Raw genomic sequence first — 26,568 nt, forward strand, 5'->3', positions numbered from 1 at the left:
CGGGCTTGATCTCACAACCTAGAGACCATGACCTGAGCTGAAATCAAGAGTCACATGCTTAATTGACTGAGCCACCCAGGTGGCCCCCAAATTCTTCTATATTAAACAATTTAAGAGCTCTATAGTATGGAAATGTTCTCAGGCACTGCTACTGCAGAAAGCAAATACTACCAAGTTCATATCTGTCACAGAAAAGGCTGTTTAAAATAGCTGACAATTACCTTTGTCAACATATAGATCTACCTATGGCCAAATGTTTAAATTGCTTAGAACACTACACCAAGTTCATGTGTCCAAATCTTACTGTGTTGGTTACCTTAGTTGTGTACCAACTCTGTGCAATGTCAAGTAATAATATTAATAAATTGAATGTCTAAAAAATGAGAATTTTAGAACCCTATTCTTCTTTAAAAATGTTTATTTATTTATCATGAGAGAGAGAAGGGGAGGGGCAGAGAGAGAGGGAGAGAGAAAGCCCCAAGCAGTCTATGCACTGTCAGTGCAGAGCCCGATACAAGGCTCGATCTCACGAACCATGAGATCATGGCCTGAGCCAAAATCAAGAATAGGACTCTAAACCAACTGAGCCACCCAGGCATTCCTAGAACCATATTCTGGTCCATCATGCAGATATACTAACATTTGATAATATAATAAATTATTAAAATACTTAAATTGTCATCATTGAAAAAAAAAGCATGTGAAATAGAATAAAAATGCCAGTAATTAACAAGGATGCAATTTGATTTGCACTAAAAGAACAAATGGTAAGTAAAACCTAGGAGGGAAGTGATAGCATCTTTAGTATTACTATTAATGGAACAAAAGGAACCTAATCATACCAGCTTCTCCTTTCAAAGAAAATTACAAATATCCTAGTAGCACCACATGTCACAGAGCAGTTACTTTTATTGCCTTCTATTAAAAGCAATCATATGCTAGAAATCAGATGCTATTCTTCTATTAAAAGAAATCAGATGCTAACACATTTCCAGGAGCATGTTATCAGTCTACTCTTATCACATGAAGCCAGACACAGTTGAATCTCAGTAAACCATTCAAATGGAAGGAATATTAATAATCAACAATAGTTATCTTTGCCATGTAAACGTATCACATAGCTTGTTTAGATTCCTATAAAATTAATTTCAATTAACAAATGTGATCCTGAAGCCAGCATTAACAGGTAACAGAAAGCATAAGGAAATGGTCCTGAAGAGGTAGGGAAAAATCAGACTAGTATTAATATTTGGCCAAAGATAAACCAAAGGCAGACCACATGTATATGGAAAACTTAGCCAAGGATGGATAGCAACTCCAACATAAGTTCACTCTTTCTAGATTGGCTTTATATTGGGATATATGCTTTGCAATACACTGTACATAACTTTTTTTTAGTGGGCAAATTAAATCATTCAGTTCTGTCACTTCATGAGTATATTTTTACTTGGCCCATTTAATAGACATATATTAACACTATAAGCTAGGTAGCATTGGGTAGGCAAGAATAAGGTACTTCAAGGGCATGATCATACATGAACAGTCTATCCTTATCTGTGGAACAGATGACTGGATCTTAAACAGAGATTTTTTTTATCATAGAGCTTTCATCGGTACAGTCACACTGCAGAGAAATGTAGTAGTATTTATAAGCATGGGCTATGGATTCATCCTTGTTTTAATGGATCCTATTTCCATGTCTTTGCTCATACAACAAGTATAGCAAAGTGGTGAAGCATGTGGGCTGTGGAACCATCCTGCTTAAAGTTGGTTTCCAGCTCAACTTTGCTCATTTGCAAAATGGCTACAGAAATGGCATCTATATCATAGGACTAAAAAAAACTTAAATAAGGGGCATCTGGGTGGTTTAGTCAGTTAAGTGTCAGACTCTTGATTTCAACTCAGGTCCTGATCTTGTGGTTTGTGAGATCAAGCCCCATGTTGGGCTCTACACTGATAGCACAGAGACTGACTGGGATTCTCTCTCTCCCTCTCTCTCTGCTCCTCTCCCACTCATACTTGCTCAGCTTTCTCTCTCTCTCTCTCTCTCTCTCTCTCAAAATAAATAAACATTATAAAAAATGAAATAATCCATGTAGAACATTTAACAGAGTAGCGGGCATATAGTAAGTGTACCACAAACATTAACACTTCTAATTGTTAAAATTGTCAATTTTGTTGTGAGTCTCTTATGTGTATTTATCTTCATTCTCACAGAATTCCTTTTGATGGTCCTTCTATTTCCTGATCATTATCTTATTTTAAAGTTATTTACATAGAGATACTAAGGGATTACATGGATTCCTTAAGGTCAAAACAAATCAGGAATTAGACATTTACTTATGTACACTGAAGTTCTATTTAAAGTGGACCAACCATAATTTATACAACTTTATTGTCTAAATAAACAATAGGCCACTAGTGAAAAAACCCTACCTTTCACATTTGAAAATTTTAACATCTGTAGAATTTACATACACAAATATATATTGGTATAGCTTTATATATTAATATAATATATATAGCAGAATTTATATATAAAATATAAACACATAAATGAAGTTAATAAATATATTTTATATAATTTTATATGTTTACATAATATATAAATAAAATTTATATATATATAAGTATATAGCCATACACACACACACACACACACACACACACACAGACACACAGCTAAATACAGAGAATTACTAAATCATCACAACTAAACTGGGCAAATTAACAAACTACCAAAGCCAGACTGAATTATGTAGATATCTGGTATTTAATCAGTCATAAGATATATGCACACACACACACACACACACACACACATACACGCACACAGACCAAATGAATTCTTAAATATACACATTTCCTACTATGTGCAGACATTTGGATTTAGACCCATCTTTTATTTGCCTTGACATTATGAAACTGTAATTCATTAGTGTGTTCAATGCACACTTACATTTGCCAGAAGCTGTAGTTCATGCTGGGAAACAACAGTAAATTAAATGTAAATACTTCTCTCTGCCTCCAAGAAGTTCAGTGTCTGATGAGGGACACAAGTGAGTAAGATTATAATATATTGTGAAGACTGCATTATGATGGAAATGTCATCTAAATAGACACCAAATGATGAACTGATGAAAGTGTGTTCAGAAAGAAGTTGCAAAGTCTTGTAACTGTCTCTGTTCCAGGAACAAGAGTTCAGTCTAAGGACAATTTAGGCAAGTAAGTAAATTAGGCAGTTAAATACAGAGGCAAATGACCTTGAAACACATGAGGAAGAGTTTAGATGTCCCCTTGAAGACAATAATTTGTTATTAGTTAGTGAAATATTAGTTATTAGTGAAATTTTCCAAGCATGGGAGTGCAATAATAATTTACACTTTAGAAAGACAATTCTGACTAGGCTGTAGATAACTGATCACAAGGAAATAAGACTGAATGCAAAAACCAGTTAGAATTCTGTTGAAGTCATCAAGGAGAGAGATGTTATAGAACCTGTAATGGCTGGGAAATAAAATTGTATATATTCACGTGGTAGGCATCTTCTTAAATGGTTCCCAACTGCAACCTGCCCCCTGGTATTCATGCCCTCGAGTAATGATGAAATTAGGCTACAAAAGACTGAGTTCCATTCTGTTTTCATTTGCTCTTCACTCCTTCCTGGTGTTTACGCTTTAATGAAGCAAACTGCCTTTTATGAATAGCACTACTGAGAGGTCTCTGAGGCAACGAACTGAGGGCAGCTTCTGGACGACAGCCAGCAAAGAAAAGTGGAGGCGCTCAGTCCAGTAGCCCCAAAGCAAATGAATGCTTCCCAAAATCATACGGGTGAGCTTAAGAATGATTATTCCCCATTCAAGCCTTTGTATTAGACCATAATCTGACAACATTATATGCTTCCTTGGGAGGGACCTTGAGGCAGAAGACAAAGCTGAGCTCTGCCAAGATTCCTGAAACTGAGAAAATAAATGTGTGCTCTTTCAAGCTGCTCAATCTTCAGGTAATTTGTTATGTAGCTATAGGTAACTAACATTATCCACAAAAATAAAATAAGAAGTTAAAGTTATTTTAACATGATAGTCATACACAAAAATGTGAACGTGTTTTCAAGTGCAATTGTCTTCCTAGAGGCATGTGTTAAAATGAAACTGATATGTTTACGCTATAATCTTGGATTTCTTGAGTCATCTTCCATACAGTATCAGTATTTGGAAAGCACCTAATAACAAAATTTAGCTCACTCAATCAATCCTTTTGCAATATATACATGTATCAAATCATTAAAGTGTACACCCTAAATGTATACAATATTATGTCAATTATATCACAATAAAGCTGGAAAAAATAATTAAAAAACAAAAGATGAAATTGATATAAATAAAAATAATAATAATAATAAAATTATAAAAAGGAAAGTTTAAAACTGGGGAAAACTTAGTAACAACCATATATCAGTGAATAACCTATTAAAAAGACAGAATTAGGTGTACCTGGGTGGCTCAGTCAGTTAAGCGTCTGACTTCAGCTCAGAGCATGATCTCAGTTCGAGCCCTGTGTCAGACTCTGTACTGACAGCTCAGAGCCTGGAGCCTGTTTTCGATTTTGTGTTTCCTTCTCTCTCTCTGTCCATTCCCTACTCTTGCTCGCTCTCTCTCTCTCTCTCTCTCTCTCTCTAAAAAACAAGTAAACATTCAAAAAATTTAAAAGAAAGAATTAAATTTACTCTCACTGACAGGGACTAACTGACTAAAGAGATTACTTATATATAATGCCTCAGAAAAGCTACCATATTTGAATTTCTCTAAATTAAAAATATTTCTTAAGTCAGAGAAATCTTTTTCATACTTCTTATATCATGCAAGATATAGGCTGGAAATTCAGTAAGTGCCATCAATGTACAACTGGAATAAAACATACCCCTTTGCTGTTTTATATAGCTGTGTTAAAATTTTCCACTGGAATTTATTATAAATAATTTCCATTTGGAAAAATAAACCTTTATTTTTTTTCAAAATAAAACAAATTTAGCTAGAACAATAATTGTAAATGTCAATGAGTATCTGTGTGAATTGTAAATGCTATCAACTTAATACCTGTTATTGTGCCTAATCAATACAATACTTAGCTGCAAAAATTACTGAAATGGTGAGAGACAGTCTCACTAACTCATGGCTAAAAAGTGTCATATTAAAATAACACAGTGTTGGTCAGAGAGAGGGAAGATGGCGGCGTAGGAGGACGCTTGGCTCACCGCGCGTCCTGCTGATCACTTAGATTCCACCTACACCTGCCTAAATAACCCAGAAAACCACCAGAGGATTAGCAGAACGGAGTCGCGGGAGCCAAGCGCAGATGAGAGGCCCACTGAAGAGGGTAGGAAGGGCGGCGAGGCAGTGCGCGCTTCACGGACTGGCGGGAGGGAGCCAGGGCGGAGGGGGGCTCGCCGGCCAAGCAGAGCCCCCGAGTCTGGCTTGCAAAAAGCGGAGGGGCCTGACGGACTGTGTTCCCACAGCAAGCGCGACTTAGCGGCTGGGAGGTCATAAGTTAACAGCTCTGCTCAGAAAGCAGGAAGGCTGGAGGACAAAGGGAAGGAGAGCTGCTGAGCCCCCTGACGACAGAGCTCAGTTTGGTGGGGAACAAAGGCGCTCGCCAGCGCCATCTCCCCCGCCCATCCCCCAGCCAAAATCCCAAAGAGAACCAGTTCCTGCCAGGGAACTTGCTCCCTCCACGCAAACACCCAACTCTGCGCTTCTGCGGAGCCAAACCTCCGGCAGCGGATCTGACTCCCTCCTGCTGCCACAGGGCCCCTCCTGAAGTGGACCACCTAAGGAGAAGCAAGCTAAACCTGCCCCTGTGCACCTTGCCTACCCACCCCAGCTAAGACGCCAGATCCCCAGCATCACAAGCCTGGCAGTGTGCAAGTAAACCAGACAGGCCACTCCACCCCACAGTGAATCCCGCCCCTAGGAGAGGGGAAGAGAAGGCACGCACCAGTCTGACTGTGGACACGGAGGTGGGCTGGGGGCAGACATCAGGTCTGACTGCGGCTCCGCCCACCAACTCCAGTTATACACCACAGCACAGGGGAAGTGCCCTGCAGGTCCTCACCATGCCAGGGACTATCCAAAATGACCAAGCCGAAGAATTCCCCTCAGAAGAATCTCCAGGAAATAACAACAGCTAATGAGCTGATCAAAAAGGATTTAAATAAGATAACAGAAAGTGAATTTAGAATAATAGTCATAAAAATAATCGCTGGGCTTGAAAACAGTATAGCTGACAGCAGAGAATCTCTTCCTACAGAGATCAAGGGAATAAGGAACAGTCACGAGGAGCTGAAAAACGCTTTAAACGAAATGCAAAACAAACTGGAAACGACGATGGCTCAGATTGAAGAGGCAGAGGAGAGAATAGGTGAACTAGAAGATAAGGTTATGGAAAAAGAGGAAGCTGAGAGAAAGAGAGATAAAAAAATCCAGGAGTATGAGAGGAAAATTAGAGAACTAAGTAATACACTAAAAAGAAATAATATACGCATCATTGGTATCCCAGAGGAGGAAGAGAGACGGAAAGGTGCTGAAGGGGTACTTGAAGAAATAATAGCTGAGAACTTCCCTGAACTGGGGAAGGAAAAAGGCATTGAAATCCAAGAGGCACAGAGAACTCCCTTCAGACGTAACTTGAATCGATCTTCTGCACGACATATCATAGTGAAACTGGCAAAATACAAGGATAAAGAGAAAATTCTGAAAGCAGCAAGGGGTAAACGTGCCCTCACATATAAAGGGAGACCTATAAGACTCGTGACTGATCTCTCTTTTGAAACTTGGCAGGCCAGAAAGAGTTGGCACGAGATTTTCAGTTTGCTAGACAGAAAAAATATGCAGCCGAGAATCCTTTATCCAGCAAGTCTGTCATTTAGAATAGAAGGAGAGATAAAGGTCTTCACAAACAAACAAAAACTGAAGGAATTTGTCACCACTAAACCAGCCCTACAAGAGATCCTAAGGGGGACCCTGTGAGACAAAGTACCAGAGACATCACTACAAGCATAAAACATACAGACATCACAATGATTCTAAACCCATATCTTTCTATAGTAACACTGAATGTAAATGGATTAAATGTGCCAACCAAAAGACATAGGGTATCAGAATGGATAAAAAAACAAGACCCATCTATTTGCTGTCTACAAGAGACTCATTTTAGACCTGAGGACACCTTTAGATTGAGAGTGAGGGGATGGAGAACTATTTATCATGCTACTGGAAGCCAAAAGAAAGCTGGAGTAGCCATACTTATATCAGACAAACTAGACTTTCAATTAAATGCTGTAACAAGAGATGAAGAAGGACATTATATAATAGTGACAGGGTCTATCCATCAGGAAGAGCTAACAATTATAAATGTCTATGTGCCGAATACCGGAGTGCCCAAATATATAAAACAATTACTCATAAACATAAGCAACCTTATTGAGAAGAATGTGGTAATTGCAGGGGACTTTAACACCCCACTTAAAGAAATGGATAGATCATCTAGACACACGGTCAATAAAGAAACAAGGGCCCTGAATGAGACATTGGATCAGATGGACTTGACAGATATATTTAGAACTCTGCATCCCAAAGCAACAGAATATACTTTCTTTTCGAGTGCACATGGAACACTCTCCAAGATAGATCATATACTGGGTCACAAAACAGCCCTTCATACGTTCACAAGAATTGAAATCATACCATGCATACTTTCAGACCACAATGCTATGAAGCTTGATTTCAACCACAGGAAAAAGTCTGGAAAACCTCCAAAAGCATGGAGGTTAAAGAACACCCTACTAAGGAATGAGTGGGTCAACCAGGCAATTAGAGAAGAAATTAAAAAATATATGGAAACAACCGAAAATGAAAAAAAAACAATCCACACGCTTTGGGATGCAGCGAAGGCAGTCCTGAGAGGAAAATACATTGCAATCCAGGCCTATCTCAAGAAACAAGAAAAATCCCAAATACAAAATCTAACAGCACACCTAAAGGAAATAGAAGCAGAACAGCAAAGGCAGCCTAAACCCAGCAGAAGAAGAGAAATAATAAAGATCAGAGCAGAAATAAACAATATAGAATCTAAAAAAACTGTAGAGCAGATCAACGCAACCAAGAGTTGGTTTTTTGAAAAAATAAACAAAATTGACAAACCTCTAGCCAGGCTTCTCAAAAAGAAAAGGGAGATGACCCAAATAGATAAAATCATGAACGAAAATGGAATTATTACAACCAATCCCTCAGAGATACAAACAATTATCAGGGAATACTATGAACAATTATATGCCAACAAATTGGACAACCTGGAAGAAATGGACAAATTCCTGAACACCCACACTCTTCCAAAACTCAATCAGGAGGAAATAGAAAGCTTGAACAGACCCATCACCAGCGAAGAAATTGAATCGGTTATCAAAAATCTCCCAACAAATAAGAGTCCAGGACCAGATGGCTTCCCAGGGGAGTTCTACCAGACGTTTAAAGCAGAGATAATACCTATCCTTCTCAAGCTATTCCATGAAATAGAAAGGGAAGGAAAACTTCCAGACTCATTCTAGGAAGCCAGTATTACTTTGATTCCTAAACCAGACAGAGACCCAGTAAAAAAAGAGAACTACAGGCCAATATCCCTGATGAATATGGATGCAAAAATTCTCAATAAGATACTAGCAAATCGAATTCAACGGCATATAAAAAGAATGATTCACCATGATCAAGTGGGATTCATTCCTGGAATGCAGGGCTGGTTCAACATTCGCAAATCAATCAACGTGATACATCACATTAACAAAAAAAAAGAGAAGAACCATATGATCCTGTCAATCGATGCAGAAAAGGCCTTTGACAAAATCCAGCACACTTTCTTAATAAAAACCCTTGAGAAAGTCGGGATAGAAGGAACATACTTAAAGACCATAAAAGCCATTTATGAAAAGCCCACAGCTAACATCATCCTCAACGGGGAAAACTGAGAGGTTTTTCCCTGAGATCAGGAACACGACAGGGATGCCCACTCTCACTGCTGTTGTTTAACATAGTGCTGCAAGTTCTAGCATCAGCAATCAGACAACAAAAGGAAATCAAAGGCATCCAAATTGACAAAGATGAAGTCAAGCTTTCGCTTTTTGCAGATGACATGATATTATACATGGAAAATCCGATACACTCCACCAAAAGTCTGCTAGAACTGATACATGAATTCAGCAAAGTTGCAGGATACAAAATCAATGTACAGAAATCAGTTGCATTCTTATACACTAACAATGAAGCAACAGAAAGACAAATAAAGAAACTGATCCCATTCACAATTGCACCAAGAAGCATAAAATACCTAGGAATAAATCTAACCAAAGATGTAAAGGATCTGTATGCTGAAAACTATAGAAAGCTTATGAAGGTAATTGAAGAAGATATAAAGAAATGGAAAGACATTCCCTGCTCATGGATTGGAAGAATAAATATTGTCAAAATGTCAATACTACCCAAAGCTATCTACACATTCAATGCAATCCCAATCAAAATTGCACCAGCATTCTTCTCGAAACTAGAACAAGCAATCCTAAAATTCATATGGAACCACAAAAGGCCCCGAATAGCCAAAGTAATTTTGAAGAAGAAGACCAAAGCAGGAGGCATCACAATTCTAGACTTTAGCCTCTACTACAAAGCTGTCATCATCAAGACAGCATGGTATTGGCACAAAAACAGACACATAGACCAATGGAATAGAATAGAAACCCCAGAACTAGACCCACAAACGTATGGCCAACTCATCTTTGACAAAGCAGGAAAGAACATCCAATGGAAAAAAGACAGTCTCTTTAACAAATGGTGCTGGGAGAACTGGACAGCAACATGCAGAAGGTTGAAACTAGACCACTTTCTCACACCATTCACAAAAATAAACTCAAAATGGATAAAGGACCTGAATGTGAGACAGGAAACCATCAAAACCCTAGAGGAGAAAGCAGGAAAAGACCTCTCTGACCTCAGCCGTAGCAATCTCTTACTCGACACGTCCCCAAAGGCAAGGGAATTAAAAGCAAAAGTGAATTACTGGGACCTTATGAAGATAAAAAGCTTCTGCACAGCAAAGGAAACAACCAACAAAACTAAAAGGCAACCAACGGAATGGGAAAAGATATTTGCAAATGACATATCGGACAAAGGGCTAGTCTCCAAAATCTATAAAGAGCTCACCAAACTCCACACCCGAAAAGCAAATAACCCAGTGAAGAAATGGGCAGAAAACATGAATAGACACTTCTCTAAAGAAGACATCCGGATGGCCAACAGGCACATGAAAAGATGTTCAGTGTCGCTCCTTATCAGGGAAATACAAATCAAAACCACACTCAGGTATCACCTCACGCCAGTCAGAGTGGCCAAAATGAACAAATCAGGAGACTATAGATGCTGGAGAGGATGTGGAGAAACGGGAACCCTCTTGCACTGTTGGTGGGAATGCAAATTGGTGCAGCCGCTCTGGAAAGCAGTGTGGAGGTTCCTCAGAAAATTAAAAATAGACCTACCCTATGACCCAGCAATAGCACTGCTAGGAATTTATCCAAGGGACACAGGAGTACTGATGCATAGGGGCACTTGTACCCCAATGTTCATAGCAGCACTCTCAACAATAGCCAAATTATGGAAAGAGCCTAAATGTCCATCAACTGATGAATGGATAAAAAAATTGTGGTTTATATACACAATGGAATACTACGTGGCAATGAGAAAAAATGAAATATGGCCTTTTGTAGCAACGTGGATGGAACTGGAGAGTGTGATGCTAAGTGAAATAAGCCATACAGAGAAAGACAGATACCATATGGTTTCACTCTTATGTGGATCCTGAGAAACTTAACAGGAACCCATGGGGGAGGGGAAGGAAAAAGAAAAAAACAAAGAGGTTAGCGTGGGAGAGAGCCAAAGCATAAGAGACTTTATTTTATTTATTTTATTTTAAATAAATAATATAACACATAACATTATAATGTTATGAAGTTAACCTCAAAGAAGCTCCATGAAAATCCTTACCAAATGCATAATGACATGACGACCACATTACTAAATTCATTATGAGAAGAGACAGCCTCAAGTCATACCAATGCTTTAGAATTGATAGATTCTACACAGAAAATACCTTAAAAAATCTTAGAAAAAAATAACTTTATTCCCTTCCATGAGCGTACAACTTTCTAACTTTGGTTTAAGTTCTAAAGAACTGACTTCAGTACCAGGATAATAGGATTACACACTTCACAAGATAATACAATGTATGTGAAACTATAGCATTAAGAAAGGATCAGTAAACTATGCAACAACATGTACAAATAGCATAAAAGCCATTAAAAGCCATTGTTAGGACTCTTAAATGTAGAGAACTGATGGTTATCAGAGGGAAGGTGGGTGGGGGAATGGTTGAAACAGGTGATGGGGATTAAGAGTACATTCAGTAATGTATAGAAAACGTTGAACAACTATATGGTACATCGGAAACTAATATAACACTGTATGTTAACTATACTGGAATTAAATTTTTTTAAAAATAAAAAAAAAATCAAAGCCATGGTTTCAAAATAAGAAATTGATTAAGAATAAACCTGGGTTCAAACTTCATCTTTGACACTTACTAGCTATGTAAAAAAGACATATAATTAAATCTCCCATAGTCTCAGTTTCTCTACCTATAAAACAATAATAATAGTATCCAGGGTTGATGTGAGGATTAAATGAGATATGGATTTAAAATGCTTATGCAGAGACTGTTAAAAACTGAGAACAAACTGAGGGTTGATGGGGGGTGGGAGGGAGGGGAGGGTGGGTGATGGGTATTGAGGAGGTCACCTTTTGGGATGAGCACTGGGTGTTTATGGAAACCAATTTGACAATAAATTTCATATATTAAAATAAATAAATAAATAAATAAATAAATAAATAAAATGCTTATGCAGTTGTTGGGACATAGTAAATGCTTAATAAGTGTGCTATTAGTATTATTAGTAGTGATGGTATTAGTGGTAGAAGTAGCACAATGACCACATCATCAACAATATATAAAGATAAGCCATTTTGACGCCTACTCCTTTAGCAAGATGAAGACACATGGTCAGTTTCTCTCTACAGTTAGCAACTCTTATAATTAATGTCATGCATCTCTGGCTCACAAATTCCTTGTTTCCTCTTCTACATAACAGAGGTAATTGTTTGATGCTGTAACATGCTAATCAGAAATGAATGTGTATATCATCATAAGTTAAATTATATACAGGTATATATGGTGTTTAGTTGGCTGCCTGAAAGAATTAAGCCTTCTTGGTTTGTTTCCATGTGTATTAAAGCTTGTACTACAGAGCATGCATATTGTGTCATTAAGATGACAGATTGTTTGTGAGGACATCAGGTCTCTCAGCACACTTTAGCACTATTTTATAGGGAGCAGGCACTCTGGGACTGACATCTCATTATTTTCAAGCCAATTCCAAGAATTTCTATATTATAAAGACAAACATGAATTAGATTTTACCACTCTCATGTTTTTTTTTTCATTACTACACTAAATATAGAAGACTATTAAACAACAAAATAAGGGTGGGTATATTCAAAAGGATCCAGCTGATTCAATGACTAAGAAACACAATTTAAAATATGATCCTAGAGGAAAAGTGCTTTTACATAAATACATCTTCAAATTCAGTTCCACCATAATTTTGAAGCTATGCCCAATATCTCAAAATGACATTTATATGCATTTGAAATAATTATAACACCTCGATTTTCTGTTATTATTAAAACTAAATTACACTACAGGAATATATTATTGAAGGAGCTAAATTTCATTAACCTTTTATGTTTATTTATCATATTTCCTCCAAGCAACATTAAAACCAAACAACTTCCACACAAACTTTATTCTTCCTGAAGCCTTTAGAGAACTTTAGAAATTCTAATTAGAATTAGCAGTTATAACCTACATTTCTTATTATTAAGTTTAGTTAATATTAACCTTCATTACTTTAACTCTTATATAGTATCACTCTTAACTGTAATTACTATAGATTTTTAAGGAAAATGATACTATTTCTATAGCTTTGATAGGTATGTGGTCCCAAATACCAGCAAATTGAATACTAAACTAGAACACATATACAAATTCTAACAGTAACATATGTAATATATATTCAAAATTACTAACAGGGTCTTTTGCAGCTGCATCTAATACATACATATTTTTTTTTCATTTAACCAGAGAGCATTTTGAGGTATTTTTTGTCATACACCATCATTAATGCTTATAAGAACCTACATATTATAATCATGGGAACACAGAATTTGGGAACTAGAAGACCTTAGAGATTAAGAGTAAGAATTCCTACTGATCAGGATATCATCATGTCTTGCCCAAACTACTGGTGGTTTATTCACAGTCAATGCTCTATCACATATCTGTGAATTCCCATCCTCTAGATGTCTGCCAAAGGTCTGCTCAATAGTCAATTATTAAATTATTGGGTCCCTAAAGCTTAAAAAACAAAACCCCATTTCCTCAGTATAAAGTTCCCTTTACCAGTTTCACCTGCAAGTCCCAACTCAAAAGGCTGTGCTTTCAACAGCTGTACCTAACCCAATACACACCCCACCCTGTATGCACCTCACCCCACCTCCAAACTTTTCTAATAGTGTTCTCTGACTAGAATGTCTCCTTTCCTTCTTTCTCTTTTGAAATTCTACTTAAATATCAAGGCCCAGCTCAAATTATACCACATGTGGCATCTCCATTTGCCCTACTCAAAAGGAACCATATTTCCAACCTGGGCTCCTATTAAAAAAATATCTATGCTAACATGAAATACAACTTGACTAAATGTAGTGTACCTCTCTCTCTCTCCCTCACTAGATGGTAAGTTCCTTGGTGCAGAAAACAAGACCTTATTCATTTCTCTCTCTCCCACTGAATATAGTAACTTGCATATAGTCAGTACTCTATAAACAAAAATTAAATGAAATGAGACATCCATTCTCTCCTAAATTAGAAATAATTTGGTTTATTAATAAAAAATTAAAAATTGTTTTCTCTATAACTCTAAGTAATTCAACTAGAAAATATAATTTGATGGTACTCCCACATATTATTTATACATTTAAATATTATAGGAATTAGAGGTATTGTTTTTAAGTATATTTATTTTATTTTGAGAAAGAGAGTGTGAGCAGGGGAGGGGTAAAGAGACAGGCAGAGAGGATCCCAAGCAGGTTCTGTGCTGTCAGCACAGAGCCTGATGCTGGGCTCAAACTCATAAACTGTGAGATTATGACCTGAGCTGAAATCGAGTCAGACACTCAACCGACTAAACCACCCAGGCACCCCAGGAATCAGACATATTTAAAAATTTCTTTCTATTTAGCAGTCTGAAGCACTTGGAACTCCTAGGTTAAACATTTTCTTAACACAGACTAGTAATGCTTTCAATGTATTTAGGGAGAATGAAGACATGAGCTCTCCATGATTTCCTTGCAACAGGAGAAAATTCTCAGAGGTTTTGGAACACCGGGTCTAAGAGCTTCAGAAATAAGTCTTAGAAACAATGAGTGTGTTTCTCCTTCCGGAATGCAGCTGAGTAGCAAACAAAAGCAAAATGGGAAAGAAAGTGGATCCCTGGAGCTAGGAGAGCCAGAGTAGTGTATTTGGAGTTCACTGGAGCCAGAGCCTCCTGATTTCTTACTGATCCTGCCACCTGTTGGCCAAATTATGAATCAAGGCACTGCAAGTGACCAGGAATTTCAGCTGTTATAGTAAAATCAATCAATAGTTACTAAGTGTTATTAAAATAAATGAGAGTATTGTCTCATTAAATTTTATTTTGGCTACATTATTTATGTCTGGAATATGCTACTATGCTTAATTATTCCTTTAAATGTCCCTTCAGAAAATAAATCTTAGTAAAAGTAAGATTACTGAAAGGTGCCCCTGACCAGATTTATACTCAAATATTAACACTTAGGAAAAGTAGAAATAGTAGTATCACACATAAAATTCAGAGAATGAGAGCTAAGAATAATGGGAATGTGGTGCTTTCATCATTGAGGAGATGAGAACTTTTATATAATTTTTATTAGGTTTTAGCAGCTGCATTCAGAATTGCTTCTATTATAACTGATTGGCTCTACAAAGTCCTGCTCAGAAGACCAGGAAATTCTCTTACTGAATTAACACCTGTATTAAGTTATCAACAACTAAAGGAAAACACACATACACAGACAGCATCATGTTAAATGAAAGGGAAAGGAAATTAATATTTGTTAAGTGCCTACTATACTAAGTACTGTGCTGGGTGCTTTAAATATATAACCTTACTTAATTCTCACAACACTACTAGATAAACATTAGTCTACTCATTTTATGGATGAGAAAATTCAGTCTCAGAGGTTACAAGTATTATAGCTGGAATGCAAATACTTGTGACTCCATCTCTGGCCTTTTCCACTATACCACACTACCTTTAGAAACTCTCTAATGGATTTTACACTTACCTCTATGTCTCAAATGTCATTTTCTTCATTTGTAAAATAGAGTCTGTGCTTAATCACTTCTAAGGCCCAGAATAACTCTACAATTTCATGACACCTTTGATTCTTCTGGGACTCAATACAAATAGATCAATAAGTAAAAAAGCAACTGCTCAATATAAAATAAGCAAAGAACTAGAGGGAGAAGTTCACAGAAAAGTAAATTAAAAGTGTCTTCAAATGGAAGAAAAGCTTCTCAACTTCACTCTGAATTTGAGAAGTGAAAATGATAACATAGATGATTTACCTCTGAGATGGACAAAAGTTGCAGGGAAACAGATACTTATATTTTAGGTGCCACTATAGACATGAACTCTTTGGAATGCAATTTGGTAATATGTATCAAAATTATAAAAGTACACAGCATTTCATCCAGGGATTTCACTTCTAGAATTTGTCCTACAGATAGACTTATGTGTACAAAGTTACATACAGATTACACGTTCATGACAACATTGCTGGCAATAGCAGAAGAGACCAGAACTAATCTAAATATCCATTATTTAGACTGGTTAAATAAATTAGGATAAGTCCATACCACAGAATTCTATCCAGTATGAAAAAGTAACACAGTAGATGAACATAAGCTACTATGGAATAACATCCAAGTATGTAAAGTAAAAACAGCAAGAAGCCAAAAACAAAAATGATAAATACACAAATGCTTCTAGAAGCACAGACTATTTCTAGAAGGAATGTGAGAAATTAGTAACATTTTTACATTGTTTTTCTCTAGAGAAAAAGCTGTAAGTCTGGGATAAAGGGATAAGTTTATCATGCATCTTTTTTTTTTTTTTTTTTTTTTTTTTTTACTATATGGCTACTTTGATATAAGCATTTTAACTTTTTAACTTACAAAAACATTTATAGTAAATAATAGCTCTGGAGTCACTGAAAAACCCTTTAAATGTGAAGGTTACTGTAGCAAATAAGGAAAAGAAGTAATTCCAGGATTTTTTAAAAATGTCAGATTTCTTCTAATTACCTCTGATGTGTGTGTGTGTGTGTGTGTGTGTGTGTGTGTGTGTGTGTGTGTGAACTTCAATCTACATGCAACAACAAATACAGCAAAAGCACCTCCAGTGTGCAAGATATAGAAGGGCTGAAAAGGAATAATTTTCACCTCTCTCTTTCTCTGTCGCTTTCTCTCTCTTAATCTTCCAAAATTCACATTATAGGAAATGATGTGACAAATCATACAAGTGAATGGTAAAGCTGCCAACTCCAAGTGCATGGGCATATGGAATGTATCAATTTCTTGTTGTGAATACTCATCCAAACTGAAAAAATGCTAACTTTACCTGAACTATCAATTTTGCAATAATTAGTAAACTAATAGTTAAAATACCAATGATTATGAGATTGAGAAGTTATCTATATAGTAACAAAATTATGTGTGAAACTCACAAGAGGATAAAGATCTAATAATAAAGCACTCCATTATCAAATCAGTAAAATATACTCAGTAGGTACCAGATTTTGAAAATACAGATTGTAGAAAATACGCTTGTAGGAAAAAACTATAAAACTTCCTAAGGAAACAAATTGATAAGTAATACAAGTGTAAGAGGAAAGACTATTTATGCACTATGGCACCAATCTTATACCAATTTCATGAAAACTTCTGTGCCATTAGCATTCTGTTACATTATTTTCTCTTACATGGTGAATTGACAACTTTATCTCCTCTGCTTCTCAGTAGAAACGATTGTATTATAATAGAGGGATATAACTTACATATTAAACAAAAAAAAATAAACCAATATTTTCAGATGGATAACATTTATGCAAATTAAGTTTAAAAGGAAAAGCAGCTATTCTTCTTTAGTTACTTGGTAAAATCTACTTAATAAGTTAATCTATTTATGTTTGTCCAGTGTGGAAAAATTATACATGTATACATTACTAGAAATTTTTTGCAAAGCACTAAATTCAATATATCAGAATAAGAAATTTGTACTCTAAAAAATAAAATGTACCTTTTATCTGGGTAGCAAAGTTCAGTGCCAATTTTGCAAAGAGATCTGGATTTTCAAACTTGTCCTCCTTAACTTTTAACCAAAAACAGTTCTCAGATAATTCTTTGGGCTCAATCTGAAACAAAAATAACAAAGATAAGTTTCTAAATTATTACTTCATTTTTAATTTTTCAGAGAATTCAATTTCACCAAGGTTCCTTTATTCATCTATCTACTGAATCAATTTTAGGATCCATTAAAATAACACTTTTTAAGTAAATATTCATTGGGGAAGTCACAGAATTCTTTGCGTGTACAGAAAAATACACAATAGCAATAAGGCATATAGCAAATTACATTAAAAAAAATCTTCTACTGGAAAGCACCTAAAAAATAATTTAGTAAATCCCTACCCTAACTCACATACATTGTGTTCTGCTCTTGGATTTTTAAAAATGAGGAAACTAAAATTCAGAAAAGTGAAAAAAATTTCCATGTTTACTGGCCAGGATGAAGGTAATAATTATAATAGATGACATCCTCCATACCTCCTATAATGTGTCAGGTACTGTTTTAAGTGAATTGCATATATTACCTAATCTAATTCTTGCAATAATCCTTTGAAGCAGGACCTACTATTATCTGTATGTTAAAGATGAGTAAACTGAGCCCCAGGAAGTTTAAGTGGCTGCCCAAACTAGTAGATGGCAAAGATGGGAATTAAACCCAGGCAGTGTTGTTCCAGAGAATTTTGCTCTTAACCAGTGAACTGCAATTCAAAATTAGGACTGTACATGTTCCAGTACAGCATGATGCTCTTTGATATGCAAGTACCCTTACACTGCATGCTCAAATGCTAAGTGAACATATCACTTCATTTACACACAGAGATAACTGGGCCAACAGCATCTGGATGCTATAGTTTGGTGGATTGTACCTAACAAAAAAATAACTATATTCCAAAAACATGTGTACCTCATTTACTCTTATGAGAAAGTAAAAGTATATTCTTAACCTTAAAAAAGTGGTTTAAGCATGATTCTGGTCAAACCAATTACTAGGTAGATAATGTCAGATTTCTCTCTAAGCATGTTCTTGGATAAGTCATTTCCCCAAATGGTGGTCTGACTAATTGTAATTTCATTAGAAGACTAGTTCCTAGTAAACAGGGACAGTGTCAATCTTGATAATAAGCCTTTCAAAAGACATATTCTTATAATAATAAAGCAACATAACATTCAAAAGACAAAAAGAACTTTCATATATTATATCAAAAAATAGTTACGTCACTAATGAATACTGTCACCTATTCCATACTACCTAAATATTTAAAACTAAAAAAAAACCTTTCTCTAAGAACTAAAATAACTAAGATAAAAGGGCTCAATAATAATGGAGATTATATTTGAGAATGTTATAGTACTTAAAGTTAACAACAGTATTAAGAATCGAAATTACATTTCATTTAGTGATAGATTTCATATATTATTCTCTAGCACCATTTTCACTTTGGTTTTCCTTTTGCCTTCTACATAAATTGCAAATTATCTGTGGAATTTCCAATTCTCTGGGTACTAAACTGAAGGATACACATAAGATAGTGAACTCACAAAAGGAAAGCAAGTCAATAGTAATGTTCTCAAGCATTATACAGTTCTCATAGGCAGCAATACTTATTCACATATTAACAATCAACTATGAATGGACAAAGCCAAAAACTACTCCAGTTGTAGCATTACCTTTGACCAATTGATTCTCTTCATGGGTACCTCAGGTTTATATATTTTTTTCTGCTTCATCCCATAAGGCAGATCCAGTGGTGCTCCTGGAGGAGGAGGAATGCCCGGGGGAAATGGTGGAACAGGTGCCCCAAACAAAGGTGGTGGTGGTGGTGGTGGTGGTATACCAGTCATTCCAGGTAAAGGAGGTGGAGGAGGAGGGAGAGCTCCTCCAGGCAGAGATGGTGCTGGTGGAGGTGGTGGCGGTGGGGATAACCCACCACCTGGCCCTGGAGGAGGGCCTGGAATTCCTGATGAACCTGAGAGTCCATGTCCCTGAAATATATATAATACAATGTTTAAATGCTTACAGTAAAATATAACAACAAAGAAAACTTATCAGTACACATTGTTGGTTTAAAATTATATAAACTTTAATTTAGTAATATCTAAGGGATTAACGGTGACTGAAAAAGACTCCCATAGATTTTTGGTAAGTATTATAAATTCTGGACAATGACTACTTCTGCTAATGCACTATAAAAGTTGGTTTCCTTAAAGAATTTGTGAAGCACTCCTCCAAAAAACTGAAAATTATCTTTCATTATAAATATATTCAAAGAAGTACTGTAAATGGCTTGAGCCTATGAGACTAGTTGGTTTGAATATGGATAATTAATTCAATCATAGATTGGATTCCCTTGGAGCCAATTAGCTTTACACAGAGTCTGTCTCATAGTACCAGTAACTTAGCAGTCTTCTAATGCCAATAATTAATATTAACATCCATTTGCATGGTACTCTATGTTTATCAATTTTTTTACATCTATTATTTCTTTTCATTGTTATTATAAGCTTGTAATGTAAGTAGGGCATTTTTATCTCTACTTTATCTCACTGCTTATAGATAAGAAAACTGTAACTACAAAAAGGTTAAATGATTAACCAAAGGTCACAGAGTCTGAAATGTGGTTAAGATTTGACTCTAGTTCTTCTTACACTCAATGCGGTCCTCTTTCCACTACAGCAGACTACCTCCTCATAAATGGGAGTCATTTGCCATGAAAGGAATTAATTCATACAGATTGAATTATGAGGAGAATATAACTTACTTCTACCACCAGAAAGTAATTGAAACCCATTCTCTAATGATAATGGATAAAAGATGAAGAATATCTCATTCCAAATTGTCTACTTTTTAAATTACCTGTACCTGTTTCTTTAAGCCAGCACTGGTCACAAAGGTTCACTTCCAAAATAAATTAATATAAAAGTGAAGGTGTTTATTATAAACATTCTCAAGAAAATCCTACCAATGAACAGACATATTTGGATTCAAGATATGACATCAGGTTAACTTAATGAAAAATTTAAAATTAATAAAATTGCTTGGCATAGTGTTATTTTTATTTGGGGAGAAAGTCTTCTTATCTTTATTAATACGAATTTCCAAGTTGAACTACTTAATTGTACTAACTAAACTTAGAAATGCCTTTACAAAATAGATAAATTGAAGCATATTTTTGGAGCAATCAATTTAAAGGACTGACTTATTTATAAGAATATTAAAAATTTATCATAGATAGAATCATGGAAATGTTTCTCATAATATTTAATATGCATTGTCCAAATATTTTATTCATATATATGATGTTTATGTGTGTACAATACACATACAAACAATTAAAGTGTTTGTACACTTAACAAATGACAATCTTCCTCTGGAAATTAGTAAGAATTGAGATAGGATTAAAATATGCAAAATTATTTTCAGTTTACTTTTAACACAGCAAAATTTTAGAAAACAGTCTGATTTTTATAGTCTTGATTGAAAGCAGAGAAATTATGGAGAAAGTAAAAATATTTTTTTCTGAAAAGTTTAGGAAATTAGTAATTTACTCTAACTTTTATATATAAATGGATTTATTGAATATTTTGAAAGGTAAAATGTCCATCCATTTTTTTATTAAAAGAGCAAAATTATGTTTAACATCAAATTTTGTCTCTATAGATCATATCTAAGATAAGAAACTTGTGCAAACATAAAAATGCTATCACTTTTAACACAGGATTTTATTCAAGTTAAATGCATGCTTTACAAATTTAATAAAGTATCTCAAATAAATGCCACCAGCCTTTAAAAATCAAATCATATCAGCCTTTCTCCTCCCTCCCATGAATAATTAGGAATGGAACAATTAAATTAGGCTACAATAGAGTATTGAGAATTGAATATAGCCAATGAATAATTTAGTATTTGGCACAATTTTGAGTACACTATAAAGAACTGTGTGACTCTGCACTTTTACAGATCAGTTAATTTAATAATAAATAAGCAAATACTAAATAGTAAGGCCCTGTGCTAGGGTGACATTGGGCAATGTCACCATCTGGGAGGGAAAAAAAAAAGAAACTGAGTTCTCAGAGATGTGAAAAGGGTAGTAAGATGACACAAGAAAAGAGAAAGATTGAATGAAAGAAAATTATAAAATAGATAAGTGAAACAGACTTATTTTCACCAGCGTTCCTTGGTGACTTCTGAAGTCATTTCTTAGTAGACTGATGGATACATATCTACTCAAACAACAAGTATCTACTGAATATCCACTATGTTAAGAGGTGTTAAAAAGAAAACCACCGGCCCCAAATGGCATCAGTTAGGCTGAGTCACCAAACTGGAGCTTAATACATAATCTAACTGCAGTTTCAACATCTCCAAGAAATATAGTCTTAAAAGGTAAGTAAGGAATTTTTCCATCAGCAGCCAATGAGTCTGCCACCTAAATCCTCTCCATCCCCTAAATGAAGAAGAGGTAATCTGCATAACACTTCTTGTTTTTTCCCCTAAGGGAAAGTGTCAAGGCCTAGAATAATCCTTTCCTTTCCTTAAAAACTTTATTGTCCCCCCCTCTTTCCATAAAAACCTTTCATTTTCTACAACTCCTTGGAGTTTCCCTCTGCTTACTAAATGGAATGCTGCCAAATTCACAAATTGTTTAATAAAGCCAATTAGACCTTCAAAATTTACATAGTTTAATTTTATTTTGTAAGAAGGTAATCTTCAATTTCTTTCTCAAACATCGTTTTCATTAATTGGATTTATAGGCTAAAGTATACAGTAAAGACAAAAAAGGAAATGCATACATAGGAAAATGACATTTTTCTCACCAACATTTTTAATTTCCATTTCTTTTTTTTTTTTAATTTTTTTTTCAACGTTTATTTATTTTTGGGACAGAGAGAGACAGAGCATGAACGGGGGAGGGGCAGAGAGAGAGGGAAACACAGAATCGGAAACAGGCTCCAGGCTCTGAGCCATCAGCCCAGAGCCCGACGCGGGGCTCGACCTCACAGACCGTGAGATCGTGACCTGGCTGAAGTCAGACGCTTAACCGACTGCGCCACCCAGGCGCCCCAATTTCCATTTCTTAATATGCATTTAAAACATAAAAACTATTGAGAGTTCTTAAAATAATAAAAATAAATAAAAAGTACTGAGAGGACTTAATCAGTTATATAGTTTAGACACCATAATTAAGATTTTGAGTGTATATGGGTGCTTTTCATCATAGGGGATATAGGTGGAAATGTAAATTTCCTAGGTTTTGAAATTATGCATCCAATTTTTCAAATCATCATGAAAATTTTGTCTCCAAAACAGTCTTGCTTATGTAATATATTCCATTAAAAATATTCAGGGAAGCTTAAGAAACCAGTGTCTCATTTTTATCCAAACAGTAAAATGATTTATTTTCCAGGAAAATCAAACCTGTAGTTATTTCAACTAAAATGAGACACTGCCAAAAAGTCTGTTTGTGGTCACATTTTTCCTTCCATCTAACAAGATAATTTTCTACCATTGAACTCATTATGACATGAAATAAAGTCTATATCTTGTTTCATTACCTGGGTTCGAAGTTGCTGGATTTCTGTTTCAAGCTCTTTAATTTTTTCTTCTCTTTTTTGAAGTTCAGCTTGAGCTTCCTGTCGAGCTGTGAATTCTTCATCAAACTGCAATGATCACCACCATAAATGTACAATTAATAACACAGATTTGAAGAAGTTTTAAACAATGTTATGTATTAAATAAGTGGAATGTGTTTTGCTTCATTGAACTCCCAATTCATTCAGAAAATCAAAGCTCTAGATTATTTTCATGACAATTAAGCACACCCCTGTGGGGATGGAGTATTGCTTATGGTATTAGTGAAAAAGAAATGTGGTCCGAAAACCAAGGTAAACAAACCTACTTTCACTTCAAAAAAAAAAAAAAATACAGAACAAAATTTTAAAAGGGTAGACTGAGAAGTCTCTCTTCATATATAATGAAAATTTATATTGTTTTGTTATTGAAAATTAGGTTTTAGAATTAATAATTTCATTTAATGTTTCATCCCATACCTTTAAGTTCATTGAATTGGAAAATGAAATCTAAAAAATTAGCCATCAAGCAGTTCAACTCCTTAACTGTGTTTAAGCTTGAAAAGAGACTGTACTTTTAGAATGCTCAAATGATTGTACATTAATACAAATGAGAATATTTCTATTACAATCTTAATTGTCTAGCATCCAAAAAATGGTGTTCCACAAAATGTGAGAGAAAAATGGCATTCTCCTTAGGATGGTTAACCAAAACATTTGCATAAAATGTTATAAGAGAGAAAGTGAAAGGTTAAATTATGGTGTGCTGTGTGGAGGAGCTAAAATGCAGGAATAGTACCAGGACCCTATGCTTGCCTCATCTCTCAAAACATTTAGATAAACATTAAATCATTCTGAACACCCATGAAATCAATCTGAGAACTGAAAGACCAAACTGCACAACCAAAGGAAGACATAAGCCAAATAGTGGAAGGTAGCAGGTGTGGAGATCTGATCTGGGGGCAAAAATAATTGTGGGTGCTGCAGTGGGGAGGGAGCCCTGATCACAGAGGGAGTGGGGGGAGAGAGAGAGAGGGAAGGGAAAGGAAGGGAAGGGAAGGGAAGGGAAGGGAAGGGAAGGGAAGGGAAGGGAAGGAAAGGGAAAGGGGAATTTTCTTACTCTATTGGTGGGAATGTAAATTGGTATAGCCACTCTGGAAAAAGTATGGAGGTTCCTTCAAAATTTAAAAATGGAACAACCCTATGACCTAGCAATTGCACTACAAGGTATTTACCCAAAGGATACAAAAATACTCATTCAAATGGGCACATGCACCCCAATGTTAATAGTTTTAGCAACTATAGCTGAATTATGGAAAGAGCCCAAGTGTCCTTTGACTAATGAATAGACAAAGAAGACGTGGTGTATATGTATATTTGGGTATGTATACATATATGTGGTATGTGTGTATATATATGGGTACACACACACACACACACACACACACACACACACACACACAAACACACAAAATGGAATATTACTTAGCCATAAAAAATAATGAAATCTTGCCATTTGCAATGACCTGGATGGAGCGAGAGTGTATTATGCTAAGCCAAAAAAGTCAGAGAAAGACAAATACCATATGATTTACCCATATGTGGAATTTAAGAAACAAAAGATGAACACAGGGGAAATTAAAAAAGACAGAAGGAGGCAAACCTTAAGAGAGACCCTTAACCATACAGAACAAACTGAGGGTTGTTGGAGGGGAGGTAGGCAGGGCGATGGGCTAAATAAGTGATGGGTATTAAGGAGGGCAGTTGTTGTGATGAGAACTGTTATATGGAAGTAATGAATCACTAAATTCTACTCCTGAAACTAATATTACAATACATGTTAACTAATTAGAAGTTAAATAGGAAGTTGAAACATATATACATACATGCATTATTATAGTGTGCTAAGCAGGAGAGACCATCTAAATGATGAATATCCATTTACTACATTTAGCCCAGCCCTTACCTCAGTCAGGGCTCCAAGCAGAACCAAACAAGCCTGTATACATAAATACTGGTATGTCCATCTATAAAACATTTGCCCTTTATTACCAGCGTCACTTTAAATCACTTTAGAAGTCTATACTTTATTACAATTATATTATTTCTGTTCCTAAAATTGATATATCTTACTGTCTAGAATTGTCTTTAGAGTTTGTGAAACAATAAAAATTATATTCACTGTTAATAAATATTCACCTTCATATATTTGACCTTTGGAAATTAAAGAATGTCAAACATATCCAAGTCTGAAGAAAGAGTGTGTAAACAAATTGGATAACAATAGTGTTTGGGTCAAACATGAAACACTAGTTCTTTTATTCATTACTACTCGAGTTTCTGGAAAATGTTCCATAGAGGTTAGTCCAAATTTTTCTAATATTTAAAAATTTCAAACTCACCCCTGATCCTTCACAGTCAGTAAATGACCATGTTTCCCACTTCACTGAAAAGATGGAGGTTTTTCAACTTCACTACCATTCATGTTAAGATTTATCTCATTCTGGGGTACCTGACTTCGGCTCAAGTCATAATCTTGTGGTTGGTGGGTTCAAGTCCCATATTGGGCTCACTGCTGTCAGAGTGGAGCCTGCTTTGGATCCTCTGCCCCCTTCTCTCTGCCCATACCCTACTCACTCTCTCTCTCAAAAATAAATAAACATCTGTTTAAAAAATTATCTCATTCTATACTTCTACCCACTCTCCCAAAGTTAGCTTCATCTGTGTGTTTTTTTAAGCATGATGCAAACTATACCATTTTCCTTTATAAATGGTTTGTTAGTACATTTGAAAAGAGACACACAATGCTTATAATTTAAAGTGATCCTAATCTGTAAACCCATAGAATAGGAATCACAGAAACCTGAGATATGCAAGTTGGAAGACTTCTTACATGGCCACTAATCTTATCCTCTTCTATAAATGATGAAAGAATTAAGTTCCAAAGAGAGTAAGTAGCTTACTTAAAGTCATAGCTAATTAGTGGAAAAGCTAAGATCAGATCTTACAACTATTTCTTCTCATTCTATACCCCCACTTTTTTTTTTACTACTTTATACAGCCTCTTAAAATCACCCAGAATAAGAAAAGGCATGCAAGATAACCACTGGAAGACCATACATGTTTTCATTCTAAATGATGGTGATGAGAATAAAGCACTAAACACTGAAACATCTTTTTTATTATTTCAGGACTCCATTTCCCTTTATATATGCTTACAGAAAATTTTACCAGATAGATCATCATAATTTTCTAGTCTTGTGGCATCTAATCAAAGTGCCAGCAAAAAATTAAGAAGATTCTAAGATTTTCAAAGAGAATTTTAAATGTGCTACTTAAAACAAAAACATTACAAATATA

At 35.4% G+C, this 26,568-nt stretch overlaps 1 protein-coding gene across 4 annotated transcripts in view; it reads right to left on the reverse strand.

The window, feature by feature from the left end:
- Positions 1 to 26,568, reverse strand: part of DIAPH2 (diaphanous related formin 2) — a 1,032,498-nt gene that overhangs the window by 730,160 nt on the left and 275,770 nt on the right. For all 4 annotated transcript variants that reach the window (XM_040467675.1, XM_040467674.1, XM_040467672.1 and 1 more), the window contains 3 exons: positions 23,194 to 23,298; positions 19,309 to 19,623; positions 17,591 to 17,705 (listed from right to left, as the gene is read on the reverse strand). In XM_040467675.1, the coding sequence (XP_040323609.1) occupies positions 17,591 to 17,705; positions 19,309 to 19,623; positions 23,194 to 23,298 (535 nt within the window). The remainder of the gene's footprint in view (positions 1 to 17,590; positions 17,706 to 19,308; positions 19,624 to 23,193; positions 23,299 to 26,568) is intronic.

Source organism: Herpailurus yagouaroundi, unplaced genomic scaffold, assembly GCF_014898765.1.
Source record: "Herpailurus yagouaroundi ecotype Mexico unplaced genomic scaffold, PumYag 67556, whole genome shotgun sequence".
Lineage (NCBI taxonomy): Eukaryota > Metazoa > Chordata > Mammalia > Carnivora > Felidae > Herpailurus > Herpailurus yagouaroundi.